The 27672-nt window shown below is 49.8% G+C and overlaps 1 protein-coding gene across 2 annotated transcripts in view; it reads left to right on the top strand.

Moving 5' to 3' along the window:
• The window catches only part of SLBP (stem-loop binding protein), an 87268-nt gene that overhangs the window by 24670 nt on the left and 34926 nt on the right, over positions 1-27672 (top strand). For both annotated transcript variants that reach the window (XM_030191091.1, XM_030191090.1), the window contains exon 4: positions 5384-5443. In XM_030191091.1, coding sequence (XP_030046951.1) covers positions 5384-5443 — 60 coding nt within the window. The remainder of the gene's footprint in view (positions 1-5383; positions 5444-27672) is intronic.

Genomic DNA, 27672 nt, shown 5'->3' with positions numbered 1-27672 from the left:
CATGCAACTTCTCTGGTGAGAGTTGTTGGGGGTACCCAGTTGCTGACAGTTGCGGGAGAACTATAATACAACTGAGAGTTGCGGGAGACCTATATTGCAAGTGAACCATACCACTTCTCTGGTGAGAGTTGATGGTGAGCTATATTGTAAGTGAACCATACCACTTCTCTGGTGAGAGTTGCTGGTGAGCTCTAATACTTGGCGTTGCCGAGTGATTTGTGGCTGCTAGAATTCCATACGGCACAGAAGCTAATCTTTCTCTTTCTTTTCTGCTTTGTTAGTCAAATACTGAGGCTAGGGTCGCATGACCAGGGCTCTTATTGGCTGTCTAGAGTCAGTTTTTGCTCAGTCTCCACCTGCTGGTAGGTGTGCACAACCCATCAGTCCAATCCTAGTCCGGTCCGGAGGGACTGAAGGAAAGCAAATTAGCAGGTAAGATCTAATTTCTCCTTCAGGTCACGAATCGAGTGGTTCAGTTTCTGTAGTCCCTTGGATGGGTGGTCAACTCAGCCAAGAGTCAGTTGGTGCCGTCTCAAACCCTGGAGTACTTGGGAGTTTTGTTTGATACGGCACAGGGTCGCATTTTTCTTCCTCAAGCAAGGATTCTCAAGATACACTCAAGATACAATCTCAAATTTACGCCTTGCTGCGCAACCACATCCCGTGTGCTCGGGATTATTTGCAGGTGTTTGGCTCCATGGCAGCAACGATAGAGGCGGTACCTTGGGCTAGGGCGCACATGTGCAGTCTTCAGGCATTGCTCCTGTCCCGGTGGTCTCCTCAGACGGACTCAGTACACGTGAGGCTACGTTTGTGTATGGCAGAGCGCAGCAGCTTGTTTTGGTGGTTGAGGACGTCCAATTTGATCAAAGGCATGCCATTAGATCAGCCCAGCTGGACAGTGATAACTATGGATGCCAACCTCAAAGGCTGGGGTGTCCACTGCCTGGGACAGATTGCTCAAGGTCAGTGATCTCTGTCGGAGACGACCTTATCGATCAATCGCCTGGAAACCAGGCTATCAGTCTAGCTCTGGAGGCATTTTCTTCCCTAGTGAAAGCAGTCGGTTCGCATTCTTTTGGACAATGCGACCGCGGTGGCTTATGTCAACCGGCAGGGAGGACCGAGGAGTCGGCTGTTACATCTGGAGTCATCGAGAATCATGTCCTGGGCGGAAGCTCATCTAAGCGCGCTCTCGGCGTCACATGTGGCAGGAACGGAAAACATGCAAGCAGATTTCCTCAGTTGGAACCTTCTGGATCCCGGAGAGTGGGCTCTAGGATTGCGGGCCTTTCAGGTGATAGTAGATCAGTGGAGGTGGCCAATCATAGACCTATTAGCCACAGTGAGTCGTTTTCTTCAGTCGCAGGAAAGATCCACGGGCGGAAGGGGTGGATGCTCTTCTCCTCTGTGGTCTCTATTGGGAAGACTTTTCCAGCGCATCTACTACTACTACTTATCATTTCTAAAGCGCTACTAGACGTATGCAGCGCTGTACACTTGAACATGGAGAGAGTCTCTGCTCGACAGAGCTTACAATCTCTAATTAGGACAAACAAGAGATAAGGGAATATTAATGTGAGGATGATAAAATAAGGGTTAGGAGTTGAGCCTGCCATGAATGGGAAAGTGCGGGGTTCAAATGTAACAAACAAGCAGCATCAAAAAGATGGGCTTTTAGCTTAGATTTGAAGACGGCCAGAGATGGAGCTTGATGTACTGGCTCAGGAAGTCTATTCCAGGCATATGGTGCAACAAGATAAAAAGAACGGAGTCTGGAGTTAGCAGTGATGGAGAAGGGTGCAGATAAGAGATTTACCCAGTGAACAGAGTTCCTGGTGAGGAATGTAGGGAGAGATGAGAGTGGAGAGGTACTGAGGAGCTGCAGAGTGAATGCACTTATAGGTCAATAGGAGTTTGAACTGTATGCGGAAATGGATAGGAAGCCAGTGAAGTGACTTGAGGAGAGGGCTAATTTGAGCATAACACTGGCGGAATATTAGTCGTGCAGCAGAATTTTGAACAGATTGAAGAGGAGAGAGATGGCTAAGTGGTAGACCTTTGAGAAGCAAGTTGCAGTAGTCTTAAGTGAGAGGTGATAAGAGTGTGGATGAGGGTTCTGGTAGTGTGCTCAGAAAGGAAAGGGTGAATTTTGCTGATTATTATAGAGAAAGAAACGACAGGTTTTAGCAGTCTGCTGAATATGTGCAGAGGAGAGGGAGGAGTTGAAGACCCCAAGGTTACGAGCTGATGAGACAGGAAGGATGAGAGTGTTATGCACAGAAATAGAGAATGGGGGAGGAGGAGAGGTTGGTTTAGGGGGAAAGATGAGAAGCTCAGTCTTGGTCATGTTTAGTTTCAGATGGTGCTGAGATATCCAGGCATCATTGTCAGACAGGCAGGCTGATACTTTGGCCTGGATTTCAGCTGAGATTTCTGGTGTGGAGAGGTAGATCTGGGAGTCATCAGCATAAAGATGATACTGAAAATCATGGGATGAGATGAGAGTACCAAGGGAAGAAGTATAGAAAAGAAGAGGTCCCAGGACAGATCCCTGAGGTACACCAACTGACAGTGGGATGGAAGTAGAGGAGGATCCACTAGAGTATACGCTAAAGGTACGCTGGGAGAGAGAAGAAGAAAACCAGGAAAGAACAGAGCCCTGAAATGCAAGTGAGGACAGTGTATCAAGGAGTAGGCTGAGATCAACAGTGTCAAAAGCAGCAGAAGGATGAGGATAGAATAGAGACCTTTGGATCTGGCCAGGAACAGATAATTCGAGACTTTAGCAAGCTCCGTTTCAGTTGAATGAAGGGGACGAAAGCCAGATTGAAGTGGATCAAGAATAGCTTGAGATGAAAAAGTCAAGGCAACGGCGGTGAACAGCACGTTCAAGTACCTAGGATAGGAAAGGGAGGCGGGAGATGGGGCGATACTTGGAAGGACAGGTAGGGTCCAATGAAGGTTTTTTTTAAGGAGTGGTGTGACTACGGCATGTTTGAAGGCATCAGGAACAGTCGCAATGGACAGTGAAAGATTGAGGATATGACAGATAAACGGGATGACAGTAGGAGAGATAGGGTTAAGTAGATGGATGGGAATAGGATCAGAGGGACAGGTAGGTAGTTTCGAAGAGGAAATAAGATATGTAGTTTCCTCTTCAGTGATTTCAGAAAAGGAGGCAGTGGTTGGAGGGTTGAGAGAATGGACTAAGGGAATGAGAGGTGAAGGTGACCTGGTTGAGAATTCAAGTTTAATCTTGTGAACCTTATCATGAAAAAACTCAGCCAGAGTCTTGGGGGGGGGAAGTGAAGTGGGGGTTGGAGGTGAAGGCACTTTGAGGAAAGAGTTCAGTGTGGCAAAGAGACGTTGAGGGTTTGAGCCAAGAGAATTTGTCAACTGAATGTAATGGTCTTGTTTGGCAAGTAAAAAAGCAGACTGAAAGGAGGTCAGCAAGAATTTGAAATGTATGAAGTCAGCATGGGCACCGGATTTCAGCCAAAGGCGTTCGGCAGAGCGGGCATAGGAAGGTAGGTAGCGGATTCTAGAGGTCAGCTAAGGCTGGGGTTTGGTACGTTTTACAGAACGGGGAATTGGAGGAGCGAGATTATCCAAAGCAGAGGAGAGAATAGTATTATAAGAAGACAGCCTCATTGACCGACAGGGATAACATAGTGGTAGAGATGAGATTTGAAACACTGGAGGACGGAATAGAAGGGTCAATAGCCTGAAGATTCCTGAATGTATTGGTTAAGATTGGACGGGGCTGGGGAGGAGGGTGTTTAAGTGTGGAAGTTATCAGATGATGGTCAGGGGAAGAGTTGAGGCACAGAAACTGGAGAGTGAGCACTTTGAGGAGAGGGTAAGATCAAGACAGTGGCCATTCTGGTGAGTGGGGGCAGTGGAGCAAAGTTGAAGATTGAAAGAGGATGTTAAAGCAATAAACTGAGAAGCATAAGAGTCAGAGGAATCATTAGCATGAATGTTAGTCTCCAAGAATGAGGGAAGGAGATGAAGGTTCAAGAAAGAAGGAAAGCCAGGTATCAAAGTTAGTGAGAGAGGAAGAAAGGGACTTATCAGGAGGTCGATAAATGACTGCTACTTGGAGAGGCAGAGGAGTAAATAAACTGATGGAGTGGACTTTGAAGGAAGAAAAACAGAGTGAGGTGGAAGAAGAGGTTGAAAGTAGTAGCCCGACAACACCTCCGCGGCCAACCGGGCCAACCTCCATGGCATTGGGCCGCGACTGAAGCAGAGTCTTCAGGGTAAAACCAAGTTTCAGTTAGGGCAAGCAAATGGAGAGTACGAGAGATAGAGGTCATGGATGTAGGAGCGGGCATTCCACAGAGTGCAAGAGAAAGGCAGGGAAGAAGGGGGGGAGGAGAGGAACAGATATTAGATTGGAGATATCACGGTATGACCTGCACAAATAGGATGAGAGCTGATGTGGAGGACCAGGATTGCAATTTGTCCTCAGAGGAGAGAAGGAGCAAGAGAGTACGGAGTAGGAGAGGTATGACAACAGTGACGAAGGCGAGATGTACTCAGAAAGGAGATGGATGGATGAATGGAAGGAAGGAAATGTTGAAGGTTGAGCTGAGAAAAAGGAAGAGGAGAAAAGAGATGGTGAGATGATGAATACAGAGAGTGGACAATGTGTTCCTGCAGTACAGTGGTTTCAGATGGAGAGACAGTACCAAGAAGAAAAAGTGTACTGGAGCCATAAGTAGTAACTGGGAGAAAAATAAACGTAAAGAGAAAATGGCACCTAAAGCGGAGGCCCTGAGTGGATCGGAGTGGACCTGGGAGTCACCCCGGAGAAGGCTATGAAGGATATGCAGATGAGCTGCAAGTCCTCCACAGCACCTGAAAGGCAGCCTGTGGTAGAACTGGGCACCTCTCAGCCGAGGAAAGGCTTACCAGGGCTTAGGCCGTAGCCAGCATTCCTCCCTCTGAGGGTCGTAGAAAGCTGGCTACCCAGCTTAGCTATACCACCTGTTGGGGGTAGAAGTTCTCTGCCTTCAGCTGCTGGTAGAATAAGGGTAGGATTCGAGGAAAGGAAATTAGTGGTAAGTATAAATTTCCACTCACCCTTTATTAAAGACTCTACTTGTGCTGTCTAGTATTGCTTTGTGGTAGTATAAAGGTTTATTTTTTACAAAATTCTTGAAAATTAAACAAAGACCTTAGATAACGTGCGACTTTGAGGCACCTAGGGTAAACCACAAGAATTAATACTGTTTTCATCAGTTACCAAACGGTATTGGTACGGCCTTTTAATATACCAGTTTTAACAAGGAAAAAATGTTTTTGTGTTTTGCCCCCTTCAAAATTAGTCAGACTTGTTTGAAACGTTAACAATGCATGTATGTTTTGCTTCTAGATACAGAAGAAAGTTGCTGATAAACGACTGTGGAAGAGAAAGGAAATCATCTTCTGGAAGGTAAGACTGGTCTGTTCAGGGTGTTCATATGCTGATGCTGCTTCAGAGCATAACAGCTTGCAGGAGTTCCGTGAACCTGTGGTGTAAAATTCCACCAAGCAGTGTGTGCAGTGCTGGAGGATTGGGCAGGATTTTCTGAGGTGGTTTCACTCCCCCCTTCCCCTTAGAGTGAGACCTTCTAGAACTGTTTCATGGGAATCTTTGCCTGTAGGCTAACGTTCTCATCCTCATAACCTCAGTTTTTTCCTTGTTAATGTAATTCTTACAGCCAACAGCACAAATTCAAATCGGTGTAAATGCTTTTGGTTAATGTCGGTTCTCTGCGGACAAGCAGGCCTATAATTCTCTCAAGTGGGTAATGCAAACTGCGTTTCCCAGTCGGGAGTTTGTGGAGCAAGAGACTCGCTCCACTGTGTGTGCGTGAGTGCTTTGCGACCCACCATGAGAGCGGTGGGGAGTTGTCACTGTTTTTCGTCGTAGCCCAGTTTGGAAGAGCTTTTGTGAGGTGCTTTTCATTTTTGTGCTGTGGTTTTTCATGTTCCTATGTTCAGGTTCCCCCTTTTTTCCTTTCCTTTATATTTTTAGTTGTGATTTTTTTTCCCTGCTTTTGTTTCCTATCGTTTCTGTGTCTCTAGGCTGCATTTAGGTTGACTTCGGTCATGTTCTCGCTTTGTTTCTCTGATTCTTTGAGCCTTTTTTGGTGCCATCGTCATTTGATTTTTCCTTCCATGTCCACGAAGGTTCCCAGTGGCTTTAAGCGCTGTTCCGATGCAGTCTCGGAAGAGTCCTATGGCGTACCATCTGATCCTTCCCCTGCACAGGCAAGGCGTTAGTTTCCACCTGAGAAGCCTTTCCTTTTCCTCTTTTTGTTAAGGAAATGGCAGCTGCCATTCCATTTCCTTTTGAGGTGGTGGATGAGCCCAGGGCTGAGATGATCGAGGTCCTGGACTATGAGTCTCCTCCTGTAGAGGCTGTGATGGTCCCACTTCATGAGATCTTACAGTATGTTCTCTCGTGGAATTGGGAGTCCCCTCTGTCCTGGTATTGCCCAAAGAAATTGACACCATGTATCAGATTGAGTACCCCTGGGCTTGATAGATCTCCGTTGCCTCCTCATTCTCTGGTGATTGAATCCACCCTCAAAAGGGCCAAGAGGAGTTCTAGAGACTGCTTTGGTTCTCCAGGCAAAGAAGCTAGAACCTTGGATTCTTTTTGACATAAGATATTTTAGGCCTCTCTGCTTGTTTCCTGTATTCAATCTTACCAGCACTTCTCGAGCGTGTACTTGCAGGACTCTGTGCCAAGATGCTAGGTTTGGCAGACACACTTCCTCTGGAGTTGGCCAAGCAGCAAAAGGTGTGGAAGTTCTTGGCCAGGGACACCTATATTTTTGATGTGGCTTCCAGGATCTGTGCCCAAAGTATAGCAATGCACAAACGCTCCATGGCTGCATGTCTCTTGAAGGCGACCTATCTGAACTTACAGTACACTTATTTATTTATGATACTTTTTCCCAAACAGGTTTGAGTTCAGTGTAGCTCACATTCCATATCATCATGCTGATCAATCCATAGACTGGTGGGTTGTGTCCATCTACCAGCAGGTGGAGATAGAGAGCAATCCTTTTGCCTCCCTATATGTGGTCATGTGCTGCCGGAAACTCCTCAGTATGTTCTCTATCTCAGACGCCCAAGACAGGAGTTTGGAGGCGGATTTAAAGTCGTCCTTCGAGGCGGCTGCTTTAAGTTTACAGGCCTCAATTTGTGGCTCCTATGTGGCCAGGGCGTGCCGGACGCTTGCGCAGCGGGCTTCCCCCTCGGATCCTTCCTTGAGGGCTGATTGGCCAGCCCTGGAATCGGGCTTGGCCTACTTGGCAGGCTGGCTGTATGATGTCTTGAGAGCCTCGGCTAAAGGTATGGCTCAGACAGTCTCTGCACGGCGGTGGCTTTGGCTGAAGCATTGGTCTGCTGACCATGCCTCTAAGTCTCGCCTGGCTAAGTTGCCTTTCAAAGGCAAGCTGCTCTTTGGGGTCGAGCTGGACAAGATTGTGACCGATCTCGGCACGTCTAAGGGCAAGAGGTTACCAGAGGTCAGGGCTCAGGCCAATGGTGCCCGCCCTGGTTCCTCCAAAGGACGGTTTCAGGAAAGCCCGTCTGTATTGCCCAGGCAAGCCGAGCTCCTCTGCCCCCTCTTCCATCAAAAGGAATTTCTCCCCCAAGCAGCATTCCTTTCGCAGAGACCGCCGTCCCAGAGGTGCCACCTCCGGTCCTCCCCCAGGGTCTCGTACCCAATGACGGGGCGCTGGTCCATGGCCCAGAGCAGATTGGAGGACGCCTATCCTCGTTTCTGGGCGAGTGGACCAGGGTAACTTCGGACGCTTGAGTGCTGGAAGTCATCAGAGACGGCTACAAGCTAGAGTTCTGCCGACCCTTAAGAATCGGGTTTGTGCACTCTCCCTGCAAGTCTCAGGTCAAGCTGTGGCAGTGCAGCAGACTTTGGACAATCTGATCCGCCTGGGTGCAGTTGTTCCGGTGCCAGAGATCCTCTGGCAAGGGACGTTACTCCATTTCTTTGTGGTACCTAAGAAAGGAGGTTTTGTCCGGCTTATCCTCGACCTCAAGGGGTCAATCGGGCTTTGGAAGTTCGGCACTTCCGATTGGAGACTCTCCGCTCTGTTATAGCGGCAGTACAGGCAGGGGAGTTCCTGGCATCCTTGGACATCAAGGAAGCTTACTTGCATATTCCCATCTGGCCTCCTCATCAACGCTTTCTGCGTTTTGCAGTTCTGAGGACACTCCCGGTTCAGAGCCCTCCCTTTCGGGTTGGCTACTGCTCCACGGACCTTCTCCAAGTTATGGTGGTCATCGCGGCCTTCCTACGCAAGAAAGGAGTACAAGTCCATCCTTATCTGGACGACTGATTGATCCGCGCCCCCTCTTATGCAGAGTGCGGCAGAGCTTCAGACCGGGTGATTGCTCTTTTGAGCTCCCTGAGGTGGATCATCAAATGGGAGAAAAGCCAGCTGCGCCCGACTCAGTCCCTGGAGTATCTGGGAGTTCGATTCGACCCCCAAGTGGGCAGAGTGTTCCTGCCAGACAATCGGATTGTCAAGCTTCAGGCTCAGGTGGATAAGTTCCCGGCAGCCTCTTCTCTTCGGGCTCGGGACTATGGGCAGCTGTTGGGCTGTATGACGGCCACGATGGAAGTAGTGCCCTGGGTCAGGGCCCATATGAGACCTATACAGCTCTCTTTACTGCAGCGATGGACTCCAGCTTCGGAGGATTACGCTGTGCGCCTTCCTTTGGATCCAGCGGTGCGCAAGGCGCTGAGCTGGTGGCTGAGGCCAGACAAGCCGTCCGCAGGAATGCCTCTTGTGACCCCGGAGTGGGTTTTTCGTCACGGCGGACGCCTCTTTGTGGGGCTGGGGAGCCCACTGCTTGGGAAGGACAGCGCAGGGGCTCTGGTCTCCTGCAGAGGCAGAGTGGTCTATCAACCTCCCGGAACTCAGAGCCATTCGGTTGGTGCCTTTGGAGTTTCTCCCGGGCCTGGCGCTGAAGCCAGTATGGGTCCTGTCGGACAATGCCACGGCTGTGGCCTATGTCAATCACCGGGGAGGTACCAGGAGCGCCCCTCTAGCCAAGGAGGCCATGAATCTATGCCTGTGGGCGGAAGCAAACCTGAAACAGCTGTCGGCGGCCCACATTGCGGGAGTCATGAATATTGCTCAGGTGTTCTTGGACATCACGAAGCGCTGGGGCCAGCCGAGCCTAGATTTGATGGCGTCTTCAGCCAGTTGCCAAGTGCCGCGCTTTTTCAGCAGGGACCCTCGATCTCTGGGAGTAGATGTTCTCCCACAGTGGCCGACACAGGAGCTCCTCTTTGTGTTCCCGCCTTGGCCCATGTTGGGCAGGGTGCTAGGCCGGGTGGCAAAGCATCCGGGCCGGATAATCCTGGTGAGTCAGGATTGGCCCAGACGTCCCTGGTATGCGGACTTGATCAGGCTCTCAGTGGACGGACCTCTGCAGATGCCAGCGGAGCGGGGCCTGTTGCATCAGGGTCCCGTGTTGATGGAGGATCCCTCCCCCTTTGGTCTTACGGCCTGGCTATTGAGCGGCAGCGTCGGAGCAAGCAGAGCTTCTCAGACAAGGTCATCGCCGCTATGCTCAGAGCGAGGAAGCGCTCTACTTCTACTGATTACGCCAGGGTTTGGCGTACCTTTGCATCGTGGTGTGAGGCAGGCTCATTTTCTCCCTTCACTGCTCCAATTTCATCAGTGTTGGAGTTCCTGCAAGAAGGTCTGGAAAAAGGCCTGTCGCTCAGTTCCCTTCAGGTCCAGGTAGCGGCTCTTGCTTGCTTCAGGGGTCACCTGAAGGGTGTTTCCTTGGCATTGCAGCCAGATGTGGTGCGCTTTCTCAAGAGTTATTCACCTGCGCCCACCTCTGCACGCAGTGGTACCTGCGTGGAATCTGAATCTGGTGCTAAGAGCCTTGCAGAAGCCGCCTTGTGAACCCTTGTCGAGGGCATCTCTGAAAGAATTGACGTTGAAAGCAGTCTTTGGGTGGCTATCGCTTCAGCCAGAATTTCCGAGCTCCAGGCGCTATCATGTCGAGAGCCCTTTCTGCAGTTCACTGAGGCAGGAGTGTCTATTCGCACAGTGCCTTCCTTCCTGCCCAAGATTGGTCCTCGCTTCCATGTGAATCAGCAGCTCTGTCTACCCTCCTTTCGTAGGGAGGACTACCCAGAGGAGTACTCTGCTCTCAAATATTTAGATGTGAGACGAGTCATCATCAGATACTTGGAAGTGACCAATGATTCCGGAAGTCGGATCATCTGTTTGTGCTGTTCTCAGGTCCTCGTAAGGGTCTGCAGGCTGCCAAGCCTACAGTGGCATGATGGGTCAAGGAACCCATTGCAGCGGCTTATGTGGCCGCAGGGAAGGTGCCGCCTATTCAGCTGAAGGCTCACTCCACTAGAGTACAGGCGGCCTCAATGGCAGAAGCCGAGTCCGTCTCCTTGGAAGAGATTTGTAGGGCGGCAACTTGGGCATCTGCTCATACCTTCTCCAGACATTACCGCTTGACTGTGGCTGCTCGGGCGGAGGCCCGGTTTGGAGCTTCAGTGTTGCGGTCAGGGATTTCTGTGTCCCGCCCTGGGTGAGTACTGCTTCGGTACATCCCGCCAGTCTATGGATTGATCAGCATGATGATATGGAAGGTAAAATTATGTATCATACCTGATAATTTTCTTTCCATTAATCATAGCTGATCAATCCATAGCCCCTCCCAGATATCTGTACTGTTTATATTCTGGTTGCATTTCAGGTTCAAGTTTATTCTTCAGTTCCTGTTCAGGAGGACTTCGTGTTCAAGTTTTTTCAATTGGATTCTTCAGGAGTTGAGACGATTTTGTGTTACAGTGAGCTGCTGCATTCCTCTCCCCCACCGTTTTACGGGGCTGGATTGAGACCTAAATTCTGCCGGTGCTCCCTCCCGCTTCGTGTGGCTGGAGGGCAGCTTTGTACCCCTCCCGCTTCGGTGGTGTTAGGGTCAGTCAGCTCCTCCCGCGGTTGCAGGATAAGCCAGATCCCCCCCCCGCATCGGCGGGTGTGGTGTCCCTCCCCCGCTTCGCGGGGATGAGCTGGGTTAATTCCCCTCCCCCGTTTCGGCGGTGGTGAGCTGGGCAGAGTGTCCCTTTGTGGGTGTAATTCTCTAAGCGCTGAGTCCTGCGGATGGAGCTTTGATATCGACATACTGAGGAGTTTCTGGCTGCACATGACCACATATAGGGAGGCAAAAGGATTGCTCTCTATCTCCACCTGCTGGTAGATGGACACAACCCACCAGTCTATGGATTGATCAGCTATGATTAATGGAAAGAAAATGATCAGGTATGATATATAATTTTACCTTGTAACAGACATAGTTGATGATCATTCCTAGTTACATAGAACATGTGGTGTCAAATCCAGATAACGTCAACTATAAAGTCAGATTGTGAAAAATATTGTGGTAATCGAATAAAATGTGATTGTCTTGAGTTTTGCAGCCTGTAGTTTAGATGTTGGATTGGTTGCTTCTGTCATTATCTTACCAGGTGTGTCTTCAGCAATTTGAGAAATGTGAAATATTTGGCAGTGTGATGTAATTGCTTAGGCGATGAATTCCATCTCTTTGATAGGAGAATCCAGCAGTGTGAATTTTTATATATTGCAGCGAGGGAAGTGTAAGACAAGGAAATCTCTTGATTTCTTAGCATTATGTGTTGGCAACTCAATAAGGTTCTGCATATAAGATGGGCCATAAATTATTTGATAAACGAATGCACGTAATTTGAATGCGACGCATGCATTTATTGGAAGTCAAAGTAAATTTAAGTAGAAGTGGGGTTGCTTTAGAATAATGGAACTCTAGAACACGGCAGCTCGCTGTGTACTCAGGCAGTTTGTAATTTTCTGATTGAGGTTTTTAGACCTGCATAAATAGCATTGCAATAATTGAATTTAGATATGATGGACCTGAAAACTGTAAAAAGTATGGTCTCAATCTTAATTTTCTCAGTGATTTGAAGACATTACACTATGTTGGATACTTGTGGTTCAAATGATACTTGTTGATCAACAGTTATTCCTAGGATTTTCAGATTGGACTCCAATGAATACGTTATTGTCAATAGTGACATTATTGGAAAGTATTGGATGATAAGGGTTTGTTGTTAAGAACTTAGTTTTCTCTCTCTTGAGTTTGTGTGAAATTGCCCAGGTTTCCATTAGGTCTAGACCAGATTTGATTTTAGTTATGATTTCTTTGTCATTAATAAAAAAGATACAAGTTGTGACATCGTCAGCATGCATGAAAGATTGAAATCAATTTGATTCAAGTATATTGCCTAATGGTGCCATCATATTACATGCATACTGGGTTTTAGTGAGAATTGAAGTTTATGGAGTACAGGAAATGACTATCGTTACAGTGCCTGAGCTTATGTGGGGGGGGGGGGGGGGGGGGGGGGGGGGGATGGAAGTACTCTAGTAATTGAAGAAAGACTGATAGTGTCATAACATAAGCCAGCTCTAAAAAGAGCATGGGGAGAGTTGGGTTGAAAGAAAAACTAAACCTAGTACAGTATTACTACAAAATTAAATCCTCATTCCTTGTCATCAAGCAGATGAAGCCATTACGTATGGGTTGTGTCCATCAACCAGCAGGGGGAGATAGAGAGCACTCAACTTTTCACAGTGCCTCATGGCCAGCCAGCTCCACTGCCTCTTCAATATTCTCTATCTCCCCAAGCAGGGTGGCTGCAGCTTCTTCGAGCTCCATCAAAAATCTGCCTGGGGGTGGCTCCTGGGTTGCCAGTTGTTAGCCGGGGTGTTAGAGGCTATAGCAGCTTCACTTTGAAGGCATATAGGTTAGCCCTTTCCCTGCCTTACCCATGCCCCCGTGAATGTGGACATATTAGCTTGCTTTTCCCTGTCCTTTCCCACTCAGTGGATGCAGGCACATTGGTTCGCCTTTCTCTGCCTTTCCCACTCATCTGAGCCTCCGGAGTTCTTATTACCTCTTCTTTCCTCACAGCGTTAAAAAAATGGAACAGAGGTTTTCCTTTGATTCTTCTATGGGACCGAAGCTGTGATACTCGGTCCGGTGAGGTGAGTGTTTTCTAACTCCTCCAGGGTGGGCCCGCGATCGGGGCGTTTTTGGTGCGAAACCGCCATTTTGAATTTTCCTGCCGTTTTCTGCGATGGCTGCAGAGAATGTAAAGCGCTGTTCCTGGTGTGGCAAGCGCAAATCAGCGGCGGGGCTCTGTAAATCGTGCTGTACAGGTGTAAGAGCCGGCCCGAGCATGGCGAGCGATGATTCTTCCCGCTCGGAGCTGGCAGCGGACGCCATTTTGAATTCTCCGCATGGCGCGGCCTCCGTAGAGACGGAGAGCCTTGAGCCCGGGGGGGACCTCGAATTGAGGCTATTCAGGGAGCGGGTAGCCCCGGATGGGATATGGGTGCCCAGGGCGAGTTTTTCTCCCCTGATTTTGTGTTGTTATTGCATAAAGCATACATGCTGAAAAGAGCTCTCGTCAGAGGCCCCTTCTGTTGTCGTCCCCTGTCCCCCCCCTTTCCCCGGTGGATTCTGGCCTGGGACTGCCCGCTGAGGCTATTTTCCCTGATAATTGGCATAAAGAAAAGCGTAGAAGGGCTAATTCCCCTTCAGATTGTGGTGCACCTCCTCCCCCCCCCCCCCCCCGTGGTCGGGCTGTGAGGATTCGGAGAGTTCTGACTGGCCATCGTGGTCTGAGGAGCCAGAGTCAGGTGCAGAATTACCACAGGATCTGGATGATCCCTCTGCGGTGAGGATTTTGCACCGTGATGAGCTAGCGCGTGGTGTGACCTGTTCCCACCCTATAGAGGGATTGCTTGGTTACATCCCATACGTAATGGCTTCATCTGCTTGATGACAAGGAAGGGAAAATTAGGTGCTTACCTTGGTAATTTTCTTTCCTTTAGTCATAGCAGATGAAGCCATGAGCCCTCCCTGTATGATTGTCTGTATGCTGTGAATCTGTTTCAGTTTCTGTTCTTGTTTCCTGAAGTTCCTTCCTTGGGAGAAAGTTGGAAAACCGTCTTCAGGATTCATGTTCACTTATAGGAGGATGAGTCCATTCCCTCCAGTTTGTTTTGGAGGATGTTTATTCCCTCCAGGAGGTTGCGTGCATCCCCTCCAGTTATACAATAAGGAGGACGAGTTTATTCCCTCCAGGAGGATGTGTTCATTCCCTCCTTTTGAGTTCATGCCCTTGTTAAGGGGCCATCGTTGTGAGGAAAGTTCATTATTCCCATTGCGGTTTGCCTTACTGCTTGGAAGCTTCAAATACTGAAGAGGCAGTGGAGCTGGCTGGCCATGAGGCACTGTGAAAAGTTGAGTGCTGTCTATCTCCCCCTGCTGGTTGATGGACACAACCCATACGTAATGGCTTCATCTGCTATGACTAAAGGAAAGAAAATTACCAAGGTAAGAACCTAATTTTCCATTTGCCTTTCTTGGATGGAGGTTGAAGAATCGTATTTTGGCAAGGCTTTCTGGAGGCTAGACCCTTTACCCTTTGTATCATGAAGACACTAAATACAAGAGGGCATATTTGATAACTGTTTTTATCCGAGGACAAGAAGGCTGCTTGTTCTCATGATTGGGTCGACGTTCGCGGCGGCCCAGGAAACTTGCAAAACTTTTGCAAGCAAAATAAAAATCTCTCGAACACTCCGGCGCGTGGACAGAGCGCACCGCGCATACGCGAATGGCTTCCCGCCCGCAGCACAAGCGTGTCATCCTCAGTTTATTTTTTTCCGCAACTGAGTTTTTTTCGCAGCGTTACCTTCGGCCCATGAGATCTTAGCGTTGCGCTACCTCTTTTGCTTCTTAATTTTCTGTTTTTGCTTAGTTTTTCACAAAATTAAAAAAGTTTTTTTTTTTTTTTTTTTTTTTTATTAGTCCCTTATTTCTTACTTTTCTCACCGAGTATGTTTTCTTTCTTTTCTACGCGGCCGGGTTTATTTTCCCCTTTTTGTGCCTTTTTGATTGACACAATCACGTCCGTTAATTTCATAGCCACCGCTTTTCCGTCCGTGTCATCGAGGACACCCAGCGGCTTCAAGCGTTGTACTCAGTGCAATTGGATCATCTCTGGTATTGGCCCCCACGCGTGGTGTCTCCAGTGGCTTGGGCCCAATCATCTACCAGCTGCTTGTAAGCTGTGTCTCGGGTGGCTCAACGGGAAAAACTTTTTGTTGATCGGTCCAGTCCTTCGATGTCTGCATCGGTACCGAGGTCGGCGGCGTCGACTTCGAGAGCAAAGGTAATGGCTGCTGAACGCGACCACATCGTGCTGGGAGAAGCGAGGCATCGAGTGGATCGCCACCTGTCTCAAGGCCTACTGCAATGCAGGCCCCCCGGGACCGGCTGGCCCCGAGAGGATTCCACGTCCTCGACTTCGGTACCAAGGAGTCTCGATGATGGGCATCGAGTGAAGGCTAAGAAGCAGTCATCGATCTCCTTCCTTGCGCAGTACTGAGGGATTCAGCACCCGAGAAGCGTCGTCGCCGAGAGGACCGCTTACCCTCTATACAGGAGATACCGATGCGTCGGTTCTCTGACAGCCTGGAACCAGCTCTCAAGCCACCACAGATTCTGCCACCGGCTCCTGCACCGACCCTGCAGCCTCTTCCAATGGAGGCTCTCGACAAACGCATCAGGGCCCTTTTTCCAGAGCTTCTGGAGGGATTGCTGCTCCAGTCTACTTTGGTGCCAGGGGTGCTTGTGTCTTCTGCACAGACTGTTGAAGCGGCATCTGGTCCTTCACCTGTGGTGAGGTCTCTGACCTCGGTGCCGCTTGAGGCATCAGCGTCGGCTGCCACCCAGGTCGACTCGGTTGGCGGGGGAAGCTTCACCGCAGTCCAGGCAGGGGTCGACTTCTCAACATCCCCCTCAAGGTTGTCATTCGTCGACGTCAAGACAGTCTCGGGTTTGGGCTGCTCTGAGACCTTTTGTCAGATACCGAGGATGAACGTTTGTGGGAGGAAGAGGAAGATCCCAGATACTTTTCTGAAGAAGAGTCCTATGGGGTCCCCTCTGATCCTACTCCGCCCATTGAGAGAAGGATGTCTCCACCTGAAAGTCTTTCTTTCTCCTCATTTGTAATGGAAATGTCTAAGGCTATTCCCTTCCCTATGGAGGTTGTGGATGAGCCCAGGGCCGAGATGCTCGAGGTCTTGGATTATCCTTCACCTACAAAGGTTGCAACTGCTCCCTTGCATAACACACTCGGGGAAGTTCTTATGCGAAACTGGTCGTTCCCTCTCTCTAATCCAGTGGTCCCTAAAAAAGCTGAGTCCCAGTACAGAGTCCACGGAGAGCCGGGGATGGTGAAGTCTCAGCTACCTCACGATTCTATGGTGGTGGATTCTGCTCTCAAGAGAGCCAAGAATACTAGGGACTATGCCTCGGCGCCCCCAGGCAGAGAGTCTAGGACCTTGGATTCTTTTGGGAGGAAGACGTGTCAGGCCGCTATGCTCGCAGCCAAGATACAGACATACCAACTCTACATGGGCATCCACTTGCGGAACTGGGTGAGGCAACTGTCCAGTTTGGTCGAAGGACTTCCGGTGCTCACTGAACCTTTTCAGCAGGTGGTCAGGCAGCAGAAGGCGTGTCGAAAATTCCTGGCCAGGGGTACTTAAGACACTTTTGATGTGACATCCAGAATAGCTGCTCAAGGTATAGTGATGCGCAGACTCTCATGGCTGCCTATTTCTGACCTGGATTGTAAGATCCAGCAGCGAATGGCGGATGTTTCTTGCCGGGGGGATAATCTTTTTGGCGAAAAAGTAGAGGATGTGGTCGATCAGATCAAAAAGCACCATGATTCTATGGATTCTCTCTCCCGCCGGGCGTCGTCTTCTACCACCTCCTCATCTAGGAGGTTTTTTGGAGGGAGAAGGAGTGCGCCCTGTTACTATAATAGGCGTAGATACACTCCTGCTTCTTGGTAGCCTACCCAGGCTCAGTCCCAGCGTGCTCGTTCCCGTCAACAGCGTGCGCCTAAGGCCCCTGCAGCTCCCCAGCAAAAGCAAGGGACAGGCTTTTGACTGGTTCCAGTGCAGCATAGCCACAGAAAGTGTCCGTGCCGGACGACTTGCCGGTCGGGGGGTGGTTGATTATTTTTTCACCAAAGGTGGCCTCTCATAACCTCTGATCGGTGGGTTCTTCAAATAGTCCGGTCAGGATACACCCTCAATCTGGAATCGAAACCTCCAAATTGTCCACCAGGAGCTCAGTCTTTCGGTTCCCAGCACAAGCAGGTACTTGCAGAGGAACTCTCCGCCCTTCTATAGGCCCAAGCGGTCAAACCCCGTTCCACCAGGGGAAGAAAGGCTGGGTTTCTATTCCAGGTACTTCTTGTGCAAAAGAAAACAGGGTGGATGCATCCCATCCTAGACCTAAGGGCCCTGAACAAATTTCTAGTTCAAGAAATGTTCAGGATGGTTTCCCTTGCACCCTTCTTTCCATGATTCAGGAAAATGATTGGCTATGCTCTCTGGACTTAAAGGATGCCTAACCACATCTCGATAGTCCCAGCTCACAGGAAGTATCTTAGATTTCGGTTGGGAACTCGGCACTTACTGTACTGTGTACTGCCCTTTGGCCTCGCGTCTGCGCCCAGGGTTTTCACAAAGTGCCAGGCTGTTGTCGCAGCATTGCTACGCAGACTGGGAGTGCATGTGTTCCCTTATCTCGACAATTGGCTGGTGAAGAGCACCTCGGAGGCAGGCGCTGTACAGTTCATGCGGATGACTATTCGAGTGCTAGAGCTACTGGGGTTCGTGATCAATTCTAAGTCCCATCTCATCCTGGTTCAAAAATTGGTGTTCATTGGAGCTCTGTTGGACACACGGACGTCTTGAGCTTATCTTCCCTAGGCAAGGGCAAACAATCTCCTGGCCCTCGTGTCCATGGCTCGAGCGTCTCAACAGATCACAGCTCGGCAGATGTTGAGACTCTTAGGACACATGGTCTCTACAGTTCATGTAACTCCTATGGCACGCCTACATATGAGATCAGCTCAATGGATCCTAGCTTCCCTGTGGTGCCAGGCCACAGGGGATCTAGAGGATGTGATCCATCTCTCCACCAACTTTTGCAGTTCCCTTCACTGGTGGACCATTTGATCCAGTTTGACCTTGGGATGTCCATTCCAAATTCCTCTGCCACAAAAAGTGCGGACGACGGATGCATCCCTTCTTGGGTGGGGAGCTCATGTAGATGGACTTCACACTCAAGGAGCTTGGTCCTTTCAGGAAAAGGGTGTTCAGATCAACCTCCTGGAATTACGAACGATCTGGAATGCTCTCAAGGTTTTCAGAGATCAGCTGTCCAACCAAATCATTCTGATTCAGACAGACAGGTTGCTATGTATTCTCACTGATGGGTGACGTTGGCAGCCCCAGAACCGGAATTCTCCCTAGCAACAAACAGTTTGCTAGCCTCGTGCTCCCATGCGCACCGCGTATGCACGGCCGTCTTCCCACCCGAACGAGAGCGTGCTCATCATTCTTGTTTTTTCCGCGGCTCGGGACGTTGCTTTGCTGCTGTTCTCTGCCCCAGAGACCCCTCGCTGCAGTTCTTCAGACTCCCGTGAGGTGTTTTTTGCCAATTTTCGGCCCCTTTTCGCTTTTCGCGAACTTCTTCTTTAAAAAAAAAAAAAAAAAAAAAAGTTTTGTTTCTCCTTTTATTTTTCTAGAGTTCCCGTAAGTTTTCTTTTTTTCTTCAGCGGCCATTTTGGGCCGTCCGTGCGGGACCCCCTTTTTTTCTTCGTCTTTGGTGTCCTTTTTTTCCGACACCATCACGTTCGACCTCGCTGGCGTGATTTTTCCGCCCATGTCCTCAAAGCCTACCAGCGGATTTAAAAAGTGCACGTCATGCAACCGGACAATCTTGCTCACTGAGACACGTTTCGTGTCTTCAGTGTTTGGGAGCTGGTCATCGTCCCAACGCCTGCACTTTGTGCCTCCAATTGAAAAAGAGGACTCAGGCGGCGAGATTGGCTCAGTGGAACATTTTGTTCGGAGCCAGGTCCGGTCCTTCGGTATCGACGGAGTCGGCGGTATCGAGGTCATCGCCGGTATCTATGTCGGTACCGGAGACTGCATCGACGTCCGGAGTGCAGGTAAGGGCTGTCCACAGGTCCCATGCTGGTGGCAGTGAGCCATCGAGCGGGTCTCCACCTGTCTTGAGGACTCCTGTTCTACAGCCCCCCCCAGGGATCGACCTTCTTCGGACCCGGCCCTGAGGAGGCATGTGGATTCCACGTCTTCCTCTTCGGTACTGGAGGGTACCGTTGGCATGCTTCGGGCGTAGGCTAAGAAGCATCGCCATCGGTGACCTTCCCGCCACGGTATCGAGAGCTCTGGGACGCCAAGAACTTCGGCACCCGAAAAGCGCCAACGCCGGGAGGATCGCTCGCCCTCCAGGTGGTGTCGGTGCGCTCTACCCAGGACAGCCTGGTACCGCCTCCAAGCCCCAGACAGGTTCTGTCATCGTCGCCTGTACTGGCTCCTTTGCCTTTCTCTACAGCTACTCTGAATGAGAGCCTCCGGGCTGGTGGTACTGCCAGAGATTCTGGGAGAGCTGTTGCGACCATCTCCGGTACCTTCGGTGCTTGCGCCGTCGGTACCGTTGATGGAGGCAGCGGTTGGCTCATCGCCTGTGGTGAGGTCTCCGTCCCCTGGTATCGGCCACCACCCAGGTTGACTCCCTGCCGACGTCGCTGGAGGAAGCTTCGTCGCTTGCTGCTCGGGGGTCTTCCTCTTGACACCGCCACGAAGGACATCGTTCCTCGGCGTCGAGACGGGCCCGGCTTCGGACCGAGGTTCAGCAACTCATGTCCGATACCGATGGAGAGGACTCGTGGGAAGCGGAGGCAGACACCAGGTATTTCTCGGATGAGGGGTCCTGTGGTCTGTGTTCCGATACTACTCCCTCACCTGAGAGGAAGCTTTCTCCCCCGGAGAGTCTTTCCTTCTCTTCATTTGTCCGGGAAATGTCTACGGCGATTCCCTTCCCTGTGGAGACGGTGGATGAGCCCAGGGCTGAGATGTTCGAGGTCCTGGACTATCCATCTCCACCTAAGGAATCCACCACAGTTCCTCTTCATAATGTCCTTAGACATTGTTGATGAACTGGGTGAAGCCATTAACTATTCCCACATACCCAAGAAAATTGAGTCCCAGTACAGAATCCACGAGGACCCAGAGTTAATGAAGACCCAATTGCCTCAGGACTCTGGAGTGGTGGATTTGGCCTTTAAGAAGGCCAAGAGTTCTAGGGATTACGCCTTGGCGCATCGTGGGCGTGAGTCTAGAACAATGGATTCTTTTGGGCGGAAGGCCTACCATTCTGCTATGCTCGTGTCCAAAATTCAGTCTTACCAGCTCTACATGAGCATTCACATGTGGAATAATGTGCGGCAGTTGGCGGACTTGGTGGACAAGCTCCCTTCTGAGCAAGCCAAGCCATTTCAGGAGGTGGTCAGGCAGCTGAAGGCGTGTCGTAAATTCCTGTCCAGGGGTGCTTACGATACTTTTGATGTTGCATCCAGGGCCGCTGCTCAGGGTATAGTGATGCGTAGGCTCTCATGCCTGCGTGCCACTGACCTAGACAGTAGAGTCCAGAAGCGAGTGGCTGATGGGCCTTGCTGGGGGGGGGGGGATAATATTTTTGGCGAGAAGGTAGAACACCTCCACCAGCGGGATACCGCTTTTGACAAGCTCTCCCACCGGGCGCCTTCAGCATTTACCTCAACTGGTAGACGATTTTTGGGGGAAAGGAGGAATGCTCCCTACGCTTTTAATAAGCGCAGGTACAATCCACCTTCCCGACAGCCGGCTCAGGCTAAACCCCAGCGCGCTCGTTCTCGTCAACAGCGTGCGCCTCAGCAGGCCCCTGCAGCTCCCCAGCAAAAGCAAGGGACGGGCTTTTGACTGGCTCCAGTTGAGCATAGCCGACATCAAAGTGTCCGTGCCGGACGATCTGCCGGTCGGAGGGAGGTTAAAATTTTGTCACCAAAGGTGGCCTCTCATAACCTCCAACCAGTGAGTTCTGCAAATAGTCCGGTTAGGATATGCCCTCAATTTGACCTCAAAACCTCCAAATTGCCCACCAGGAGCACAGTCCTTCAGCTTCCAACACAAGCAGGTACTTGCAGAGGAACTCTCCGCCCTTCTCAGCGCCAATGCGGTCGCCACCGGGGCAAGAAGGGCCGGGATTCTATTCCAGGTACTTATTTGTGGAAAAGAAAACAGGGGGGATGTGTCCCATCCTAGACCTAAGGGCCCTGAACAAATACCTGGTCCAAGAAAAGTTCAGGATGTTTTCCCTGGGCACCCTTCTTCCCATGATTCAGGAGAACGATTGGCTATGCTCTCTGGACTTAAAGGATGCTTATACTCACATTCTGATACTGCCAGATCACAGACAGCATCTTCGATTCCGTCTGGGAACATGGCATTTTCAGTACTGTGTGCTACCCTTTGGTCTCGCCTCTGCGCCCAGAGTATTCACAAAATGCCTGGCTGTTGTAGCGGCGGCTCTATGCAGACTGGGAGTGCACGTGTTCCCCTATCTCGACGATTGGCTGGTGAAGAACACCTCAGAAGCAGGAGCCCTACAGTCAATGCGGATGACTATTCAACTCCTGCAGCTACTAGGGTTTGTGATAAATTATCCAAAGTCCCACCTTCTTCCAGTACAGAAACTAAAATTCATAGGAGCTCTGCTGGACTCTGACAGCTTGTGCCTACCTTCCCGAGATGAGAGCCAACAATCTCCTGGCTCTCGTCTCTCAGGTGCGGGCGTCTCAGCAGATTACGGCTCGGCAGATGTTGATTGCTCGGCCACATGGCCTCCACAGATCATGTGACTCCCATGGCCCGTCTTCACATGAGATCAGCTCAATGGACCCTAGCTTCCCAGTGGTACCAAGCTGCTGGGAATCTAGAGGACGTCATCCACCTGTCCACTAGTTTTCTCAAATCCCTACATTGGTGGACAATTCGATCCAATTTGACCCTGGGACGTCCTTTTCAAATTCCTGAGCCGCAAAAAGTGCTGACTACGGATGCGTCTCTCCTGGGGTGGGGAGCTCATGTCGATGGGCTTCACACCCAAGGATATTGGTCCCGCCAGGAAAGACGATTTCAGATCAGTCTTCTGGAGTTGCGAGCGGTCTGGAACGCTCTAAAGGCTTTCCGGGATCGGCTGTCCTATCAAATTATCCAAATTCAGACAACCAGGTTGCCATGTATTACATCAATAAGCAGGGGGGCACAGGATCTCGCCCTCTGAATCAGGAAGCTGTCAGCTTGTGGCTTTGGGCTCGCCGGAATGGCATGTTTCTTTAAGCCACATATCTGGCAGGCATAAAGAACAGTCTGGCCGACAGGTTGAGCAGGATAATGCAATTTCACGAGTGGTCTCTCAACTTGAGAGTAGTACGCAAGATCTTCAAAGCGTGGGGCACCCCCTTGGTAGATCTTTTTGCCACTCAGATCAATCACAAGGTCCCTCAAATCTGTTCCAGGCTTCAGGCCCACGGCGGACTAGCAGCGTTGGATGCCTTCCTCCATTGGGGGGAGGGCCTCCTGTATGCGTATCCTCCCATACCTTTGGTGGGGAAGACTTTACGGAAACTCAAGCAAGATTGCGGAACCATGATTTTGATTGCGCCTTTCTGGCCCTGTCAGATTTGGTTCCCTCTTCTTCTGGAGCTGTCCTCCGAAGAATCGTGGAGATTGGAGTGTTTTCCAACCCTCATCACTGAGAATGAAGGGCCACTTCTGCATCCCAACCTCCAGTCCTTGGCCCTCACGGCCTGGATGTTGAGAACATAGTCTTTGCCTCCTTAGGTCTTTCAGAGGGTATCTCCCGAATCTTACTTGCTTTCAGAAAAGATTCCACTAAAAAGTTACTTCTTTTTATGGAGGAGGTTTACCGTTTGGTGTGACAGCAAGGCCCTAGATCCTCGTTCTTGTCCTACACAGACCCTACTTGAGTACCTTCTACACTTGTCTGAGTCTGGTCTCAAGACCAACTCTGTAAGGGTTCATCTTAGTGCAATCAGTGCATACCATTACCGTGTGGAAGGTAAGCCGATCTTGGGACAACCTGTAGTTGTTCGCTTCATGAGAGGTTTGCTTTTGTCAAAGCCCCCCATAAAACCTCCTACAGTGTCATGGGATCTCAATGTCGTTCTCACCCAGCTGATGAAACCTCCTTTTGAGCCACTAGATTCCTGCCATCTGAAGTACTTGACCTGGAAGGCCATTTTTTTGGTGGCAGTTACTTGAGCTCGCAGAGTCAGTGAGCGTCAAGTCTTGGTAGCTCATGCTCCTTATACCAAGTTTCACCATAACAGAGTAGTCCTCCGCACTCACCCTAAGTTCTTGCCGAAGGTGGTGTCGGAGTTCCATCTGAACCAGTCAGTTGTCTTGCCAACATTCTTTCAACGTCCTCATACCCGCCCTGCTGAACGTCAACTGCACACATTGGACTGCAAGAGAGCATTGGCCTTCTATCTGGAGCGGACACAGCCCCACAGACAGTACGCCCAAAGGTTTGTTTCTTTTGATCCCAACAAGAGGGGAGTGGCTGTAGGGAAACGCACCATATCCAATTGGATAGCAGATTGCATTTCTTTCACTTATGCCCAGGCTGGGCTGACTCTTGAGGGTCATGTCACGGCTCATAATGTTCGAGCCATGGGCTGTGTCAGTGGCCCACTTGAAGTCAGCCACTATTGAGGAAATTTGAAAAGCTGCGACGTGATCTGTCCACACATTCACATCGCATTACTGCCTATAGCAGGATACCCGATGCGACAGTCAGTTTGGGCGGTCGGTGCTGCAGAATCTGTTCGGGGTTTAGAATCCAACTCCTCCCCCCTAGGCCCATTTTTATTCTGTTCCAGGCTGCACTCTGTTAGTTGAATAAGTTAGGTCAATCTCAGTTATGTCCTCACCGTTGCGAGGCCCAATTGACCAATGTTTGTTGTTTTGAGTGAGCCTGGGGGCTAGGGATACCCCATCAGTGAGAACAAGCAGCCTACTTGTCCTCGGAGAAAGCGAAAGCTACATACCTGTAGAAGGTATTCTCTGAAGACAGCAGGCTGATTGTTCTCACAATCCCGCCCACCTCCCCTTAGGAGTTGTCTTCCCTTTCTTTGCTTTTTACTGGACTGAGGAGCACGCTCACGTTCGGGTGGGAAGACTGTCGCGCTTGCACGGGAGCGCAAGGCTAGCAAACTCTTTGTTGCTAGGGAGCATTCCGGTTCTGGGGCTGCCAACGACTGTCACCCATCAGTGAGAACAATCAGCCTGCTGTTCTCGGAGAATACCTTCTACAGGTATATAGCTTTCGCTTTACATCAACAAGCAGGTGGGCACCGGATCTCGCCCTCTGTGTCAGAAAGCCGTCAGGATGTGACTTTGGGCGCGCCGTCACGGCATGTTTCTCCAAGCCACGTATCTGGCAGGTGTAAACAGTCTGGCCGACAGGTTGAGCAGGATAATGCAACCTCACGAGTGGTCTCTGAACATGGGCATAGTCCGCAAGATTTTTCGAGCGTGGGGCACCCCCTCGGTGGATCTTTTAGCCAGTTAGATCAATCACAAAGTCCCTCAATTCTGTTCCAGACTTCAGGCCCACGACAGACTAGCGTCAGACGCCTTTCTCCTTTATTGGGGGACAGGCCTTCTGTATGGATATCCTCCCATACCTCTAGTAGGGAAGACTTTGCTGAAACTCAAGCAAGACCGTGGAACAGTGATCCTGATTGCTCCCTTCTGGCCTCGTTAGATCTGGTCCCTCTTCTTCTGGAGTTGTCCTCCGAAGAACCGTGGAGATTGGAGTGTTTTCCAACCCTCAGAACGAGGGGTCGCTTCTACATCCCAACCTCCAGTCTCTGGCTCTCATGGCCTGGATGTTGAGAGCTTAGAAATTGCCTCTTAGGTCTTTCAAATGGTGTCTCCTGAGTCTTTTATGCTTCCATGAAAGTGTTATTCTTTCAAATGGAGGAGGTTTGCTGTCTGGTGTGACACCAAGGCCCTACATCCTTTCTTGTCCTACACGGACCCTGCTTGAATATCTTCTACACTTATCAGAGTCTGGTCTCAAGACCAACAACGTAAGAGTTCACCTTACTGTAAATAGTACTTATCAACATGTGGAGGGTAAGCCTATCTACTACTATTATTTACTACTATTTAGCATTTCTATAGCGCTACAAGGCATACGCAGCGCTGCACAAACATAGAAGAAAGACAATCCCTGCTTAAAGAGCTTACAATCTAATAGACAAAAAATAAAGTAATCAAATCAATTAATGTGGACGGGAAGGAAGAGAGGAGGGTAGGTGGAGGCGAGTGATTACAAGTAGTTACGAGTCAAAAGCAATGATAAAGAGGTGGGCTTTCAGTCTAGATTTAAAGGTGGCCAAGGATGGGGCAAGACGTAGGGGCTCAGGAAGTTTATTCCAGGCGTAGGGTGCAGCGAGACAGAAGGCGCGAAGTCTGGAGTTGGCAGTATTGGAGAAGGGAACAGATAAGAAGGATTTATCCATGGAGCGGAGTGCACGGGAAGGGGTGTAGGGAAGGACGAGTGTGGAGAGATACTGGGGAGCAGCAGAGTGAATACATTTATAGGTTAGTAGATATCTCTGTACAGCCTTTAGTTGTTCGCTTCATGAGAGGTTTGCTGTTGTCAAAGCCCCCTGTCAAACCTCCACCAGTGTCATGGGATCTCAATGTCATTCTCACCCAGCTGATGAAACCTCCTTTTGAGCCACTAGATTCCTGCCATCTGAAGTACTTGACCTGGAAGGTCATTATTTTGGTGGCAGTTACTTCAGCTCGCAGAGTCAGTGAGCTTCAAGCCTTGGTAGCTCATGCTCCTTATACCAAGTTTCATCATAACAGAGTAGTCCTCCGCACTCATCCTACGTTCTTGCCGAAGGTGGTGTCGGAGTTATCTGAACCAGTCAATTGTCTTGCCAACATTTTTTCCCTGTCCTCATACCCGCCCTGGTGAGGACAAGTTGCAGACCTTGAACTGTAAGACAGCATTGGCCTTTTAAGTGGAGCGGACAAAACCCTATAGACAGTCTGCCCAGTTGTTTTCTTTTGATCCCAACAGGAGGGGAGTCTCCATTGGAAAACGCACAATCTCTAATTGGCTAGCAGATTGCATATCCTTTACGCCCAAGCTGGGCTGACTCTATAGGGCCATGTCATGGCTCATAATGTCAGAGCCATGGCTGCGTCAGTGGCTCACTTTTATAGTCAGTTTCTATTGAAGAGATTTGCAAGGCTGCAACGTGGTCATTAGTCCACACATTCACATCTCACTACTGCCTTCAGCAGGATACCCGACGCGACAGTCGGTTTGGGCAGTCGGTGCTGCAGAATCTGTTTGGGGTTTAGAATCACTCCACCCTCCTAGGCCCATTTCTGTTTTGTTCCAGGTTGCACTCTCACTTAGTTGTTACTTTTCAGGTCAATCTTCATTATGTCCTTGCCGTTGTGAGGCCCAATTGACCAATGTTCATTGTTTTGAGTGAGCCTGGGGACTAGGGATACCCCAATCGTGAGAACAAGCAGCCTGCTTGCCCTCGGAGAAAGTGAAGATAGGATAGGATAGGCTAATTGTTCACATGCCCACCCACTTCCCCTTTGGAGTTGTTATAGTTCTCTAGTTTCTTTTTATTAAACTGAGGATGACACGCTCGAGCCGCGGGTGAGAAGCTGTTCACGCATGCGCGATGCGCTCTGCCCGCGCACCGGAGCGTTCTCGAGAGATTTTTATTTTGCTTGCAAAATTTTTGTCTTTTTCCTCCGCCGCCACGGACATCGACCCAATCGTGAGAACAATCAGCCTGTATGTATTCACTTTCTTTGCAAACGGGGATGCAGGCACACTCTGTGATGTCATTGAACAGAATGTTGTATGTTAGAACTCTTCCTGTAGCTAGGAGAAGTCTAAAATTAGACCTCTGAACATACACAGGGATTCCTGCAGTGCCTCAGAGCCTTTCTCCTTTAGTCTTATTTATCCTCAAGTCGTGTTAGGAGCTCTCTGCCATACTTCCTTAATTCTGTCACAAAAATGTCAAATTTGTTTATTTTCACTCAGCTGTAATTGCTCAGGAAAGTTTATATGCACTGTGGGAGTCTTTACTTTTACTTTTTACTTTCTTTTGTCTCTGTCATGGTGGCGCTTCAAATACCCCTCTTCAGTCAGGTCTTCAGTCTTTCCCACAGACTTTGGCTACAGAAACTGAGATTAGCAAGGAATCATGCAAAACAGCTGTGCAGGAAGCAGTTCTCTTGCCTACAGCAGCTGGGGGCTCTGGAACACAGGGCCCACAGAATCAGGACACTTGCTCCACCCCTGCCCCCCCCCCCCCCCCCCAAAAAAAAAAAAAAAAAAATCATGGTTGACTTCTTGACATCTCAACAATGGAGTTCCTGTGTATACTTCAAAGTTAATATCCAATCTGATCATATGATCACAGTTATCAAATGGCCCCATCACCATTACTTCCTGCACCAGATCATGTGCTCCACTAAGGACTATGTCTAGAATTTTTCCTTCTCTTGTCTTGAGCTGTGTTCCTGCACTGTAGTTAGTTGA

The sequence above is a fragment of the Microcaecilia unicolor genome, chromosome 2 (genome assembly GCF_901765095.1).
Source record: "Microcaecilia unicolor chromosome 2, aMicUni1.1, whole genome shotgun sequence".
NCBI lineage: Eukaryota > Metazoa > Chordata > Amphibia > Gymnophiona > Siphonopidae > Microcaecilia > Microcaecilia unicolor.
Note: the sequence above shows the minus strand (reverse complement) of the source record. Positions and strands in the feature narration are given on the sequence as shown.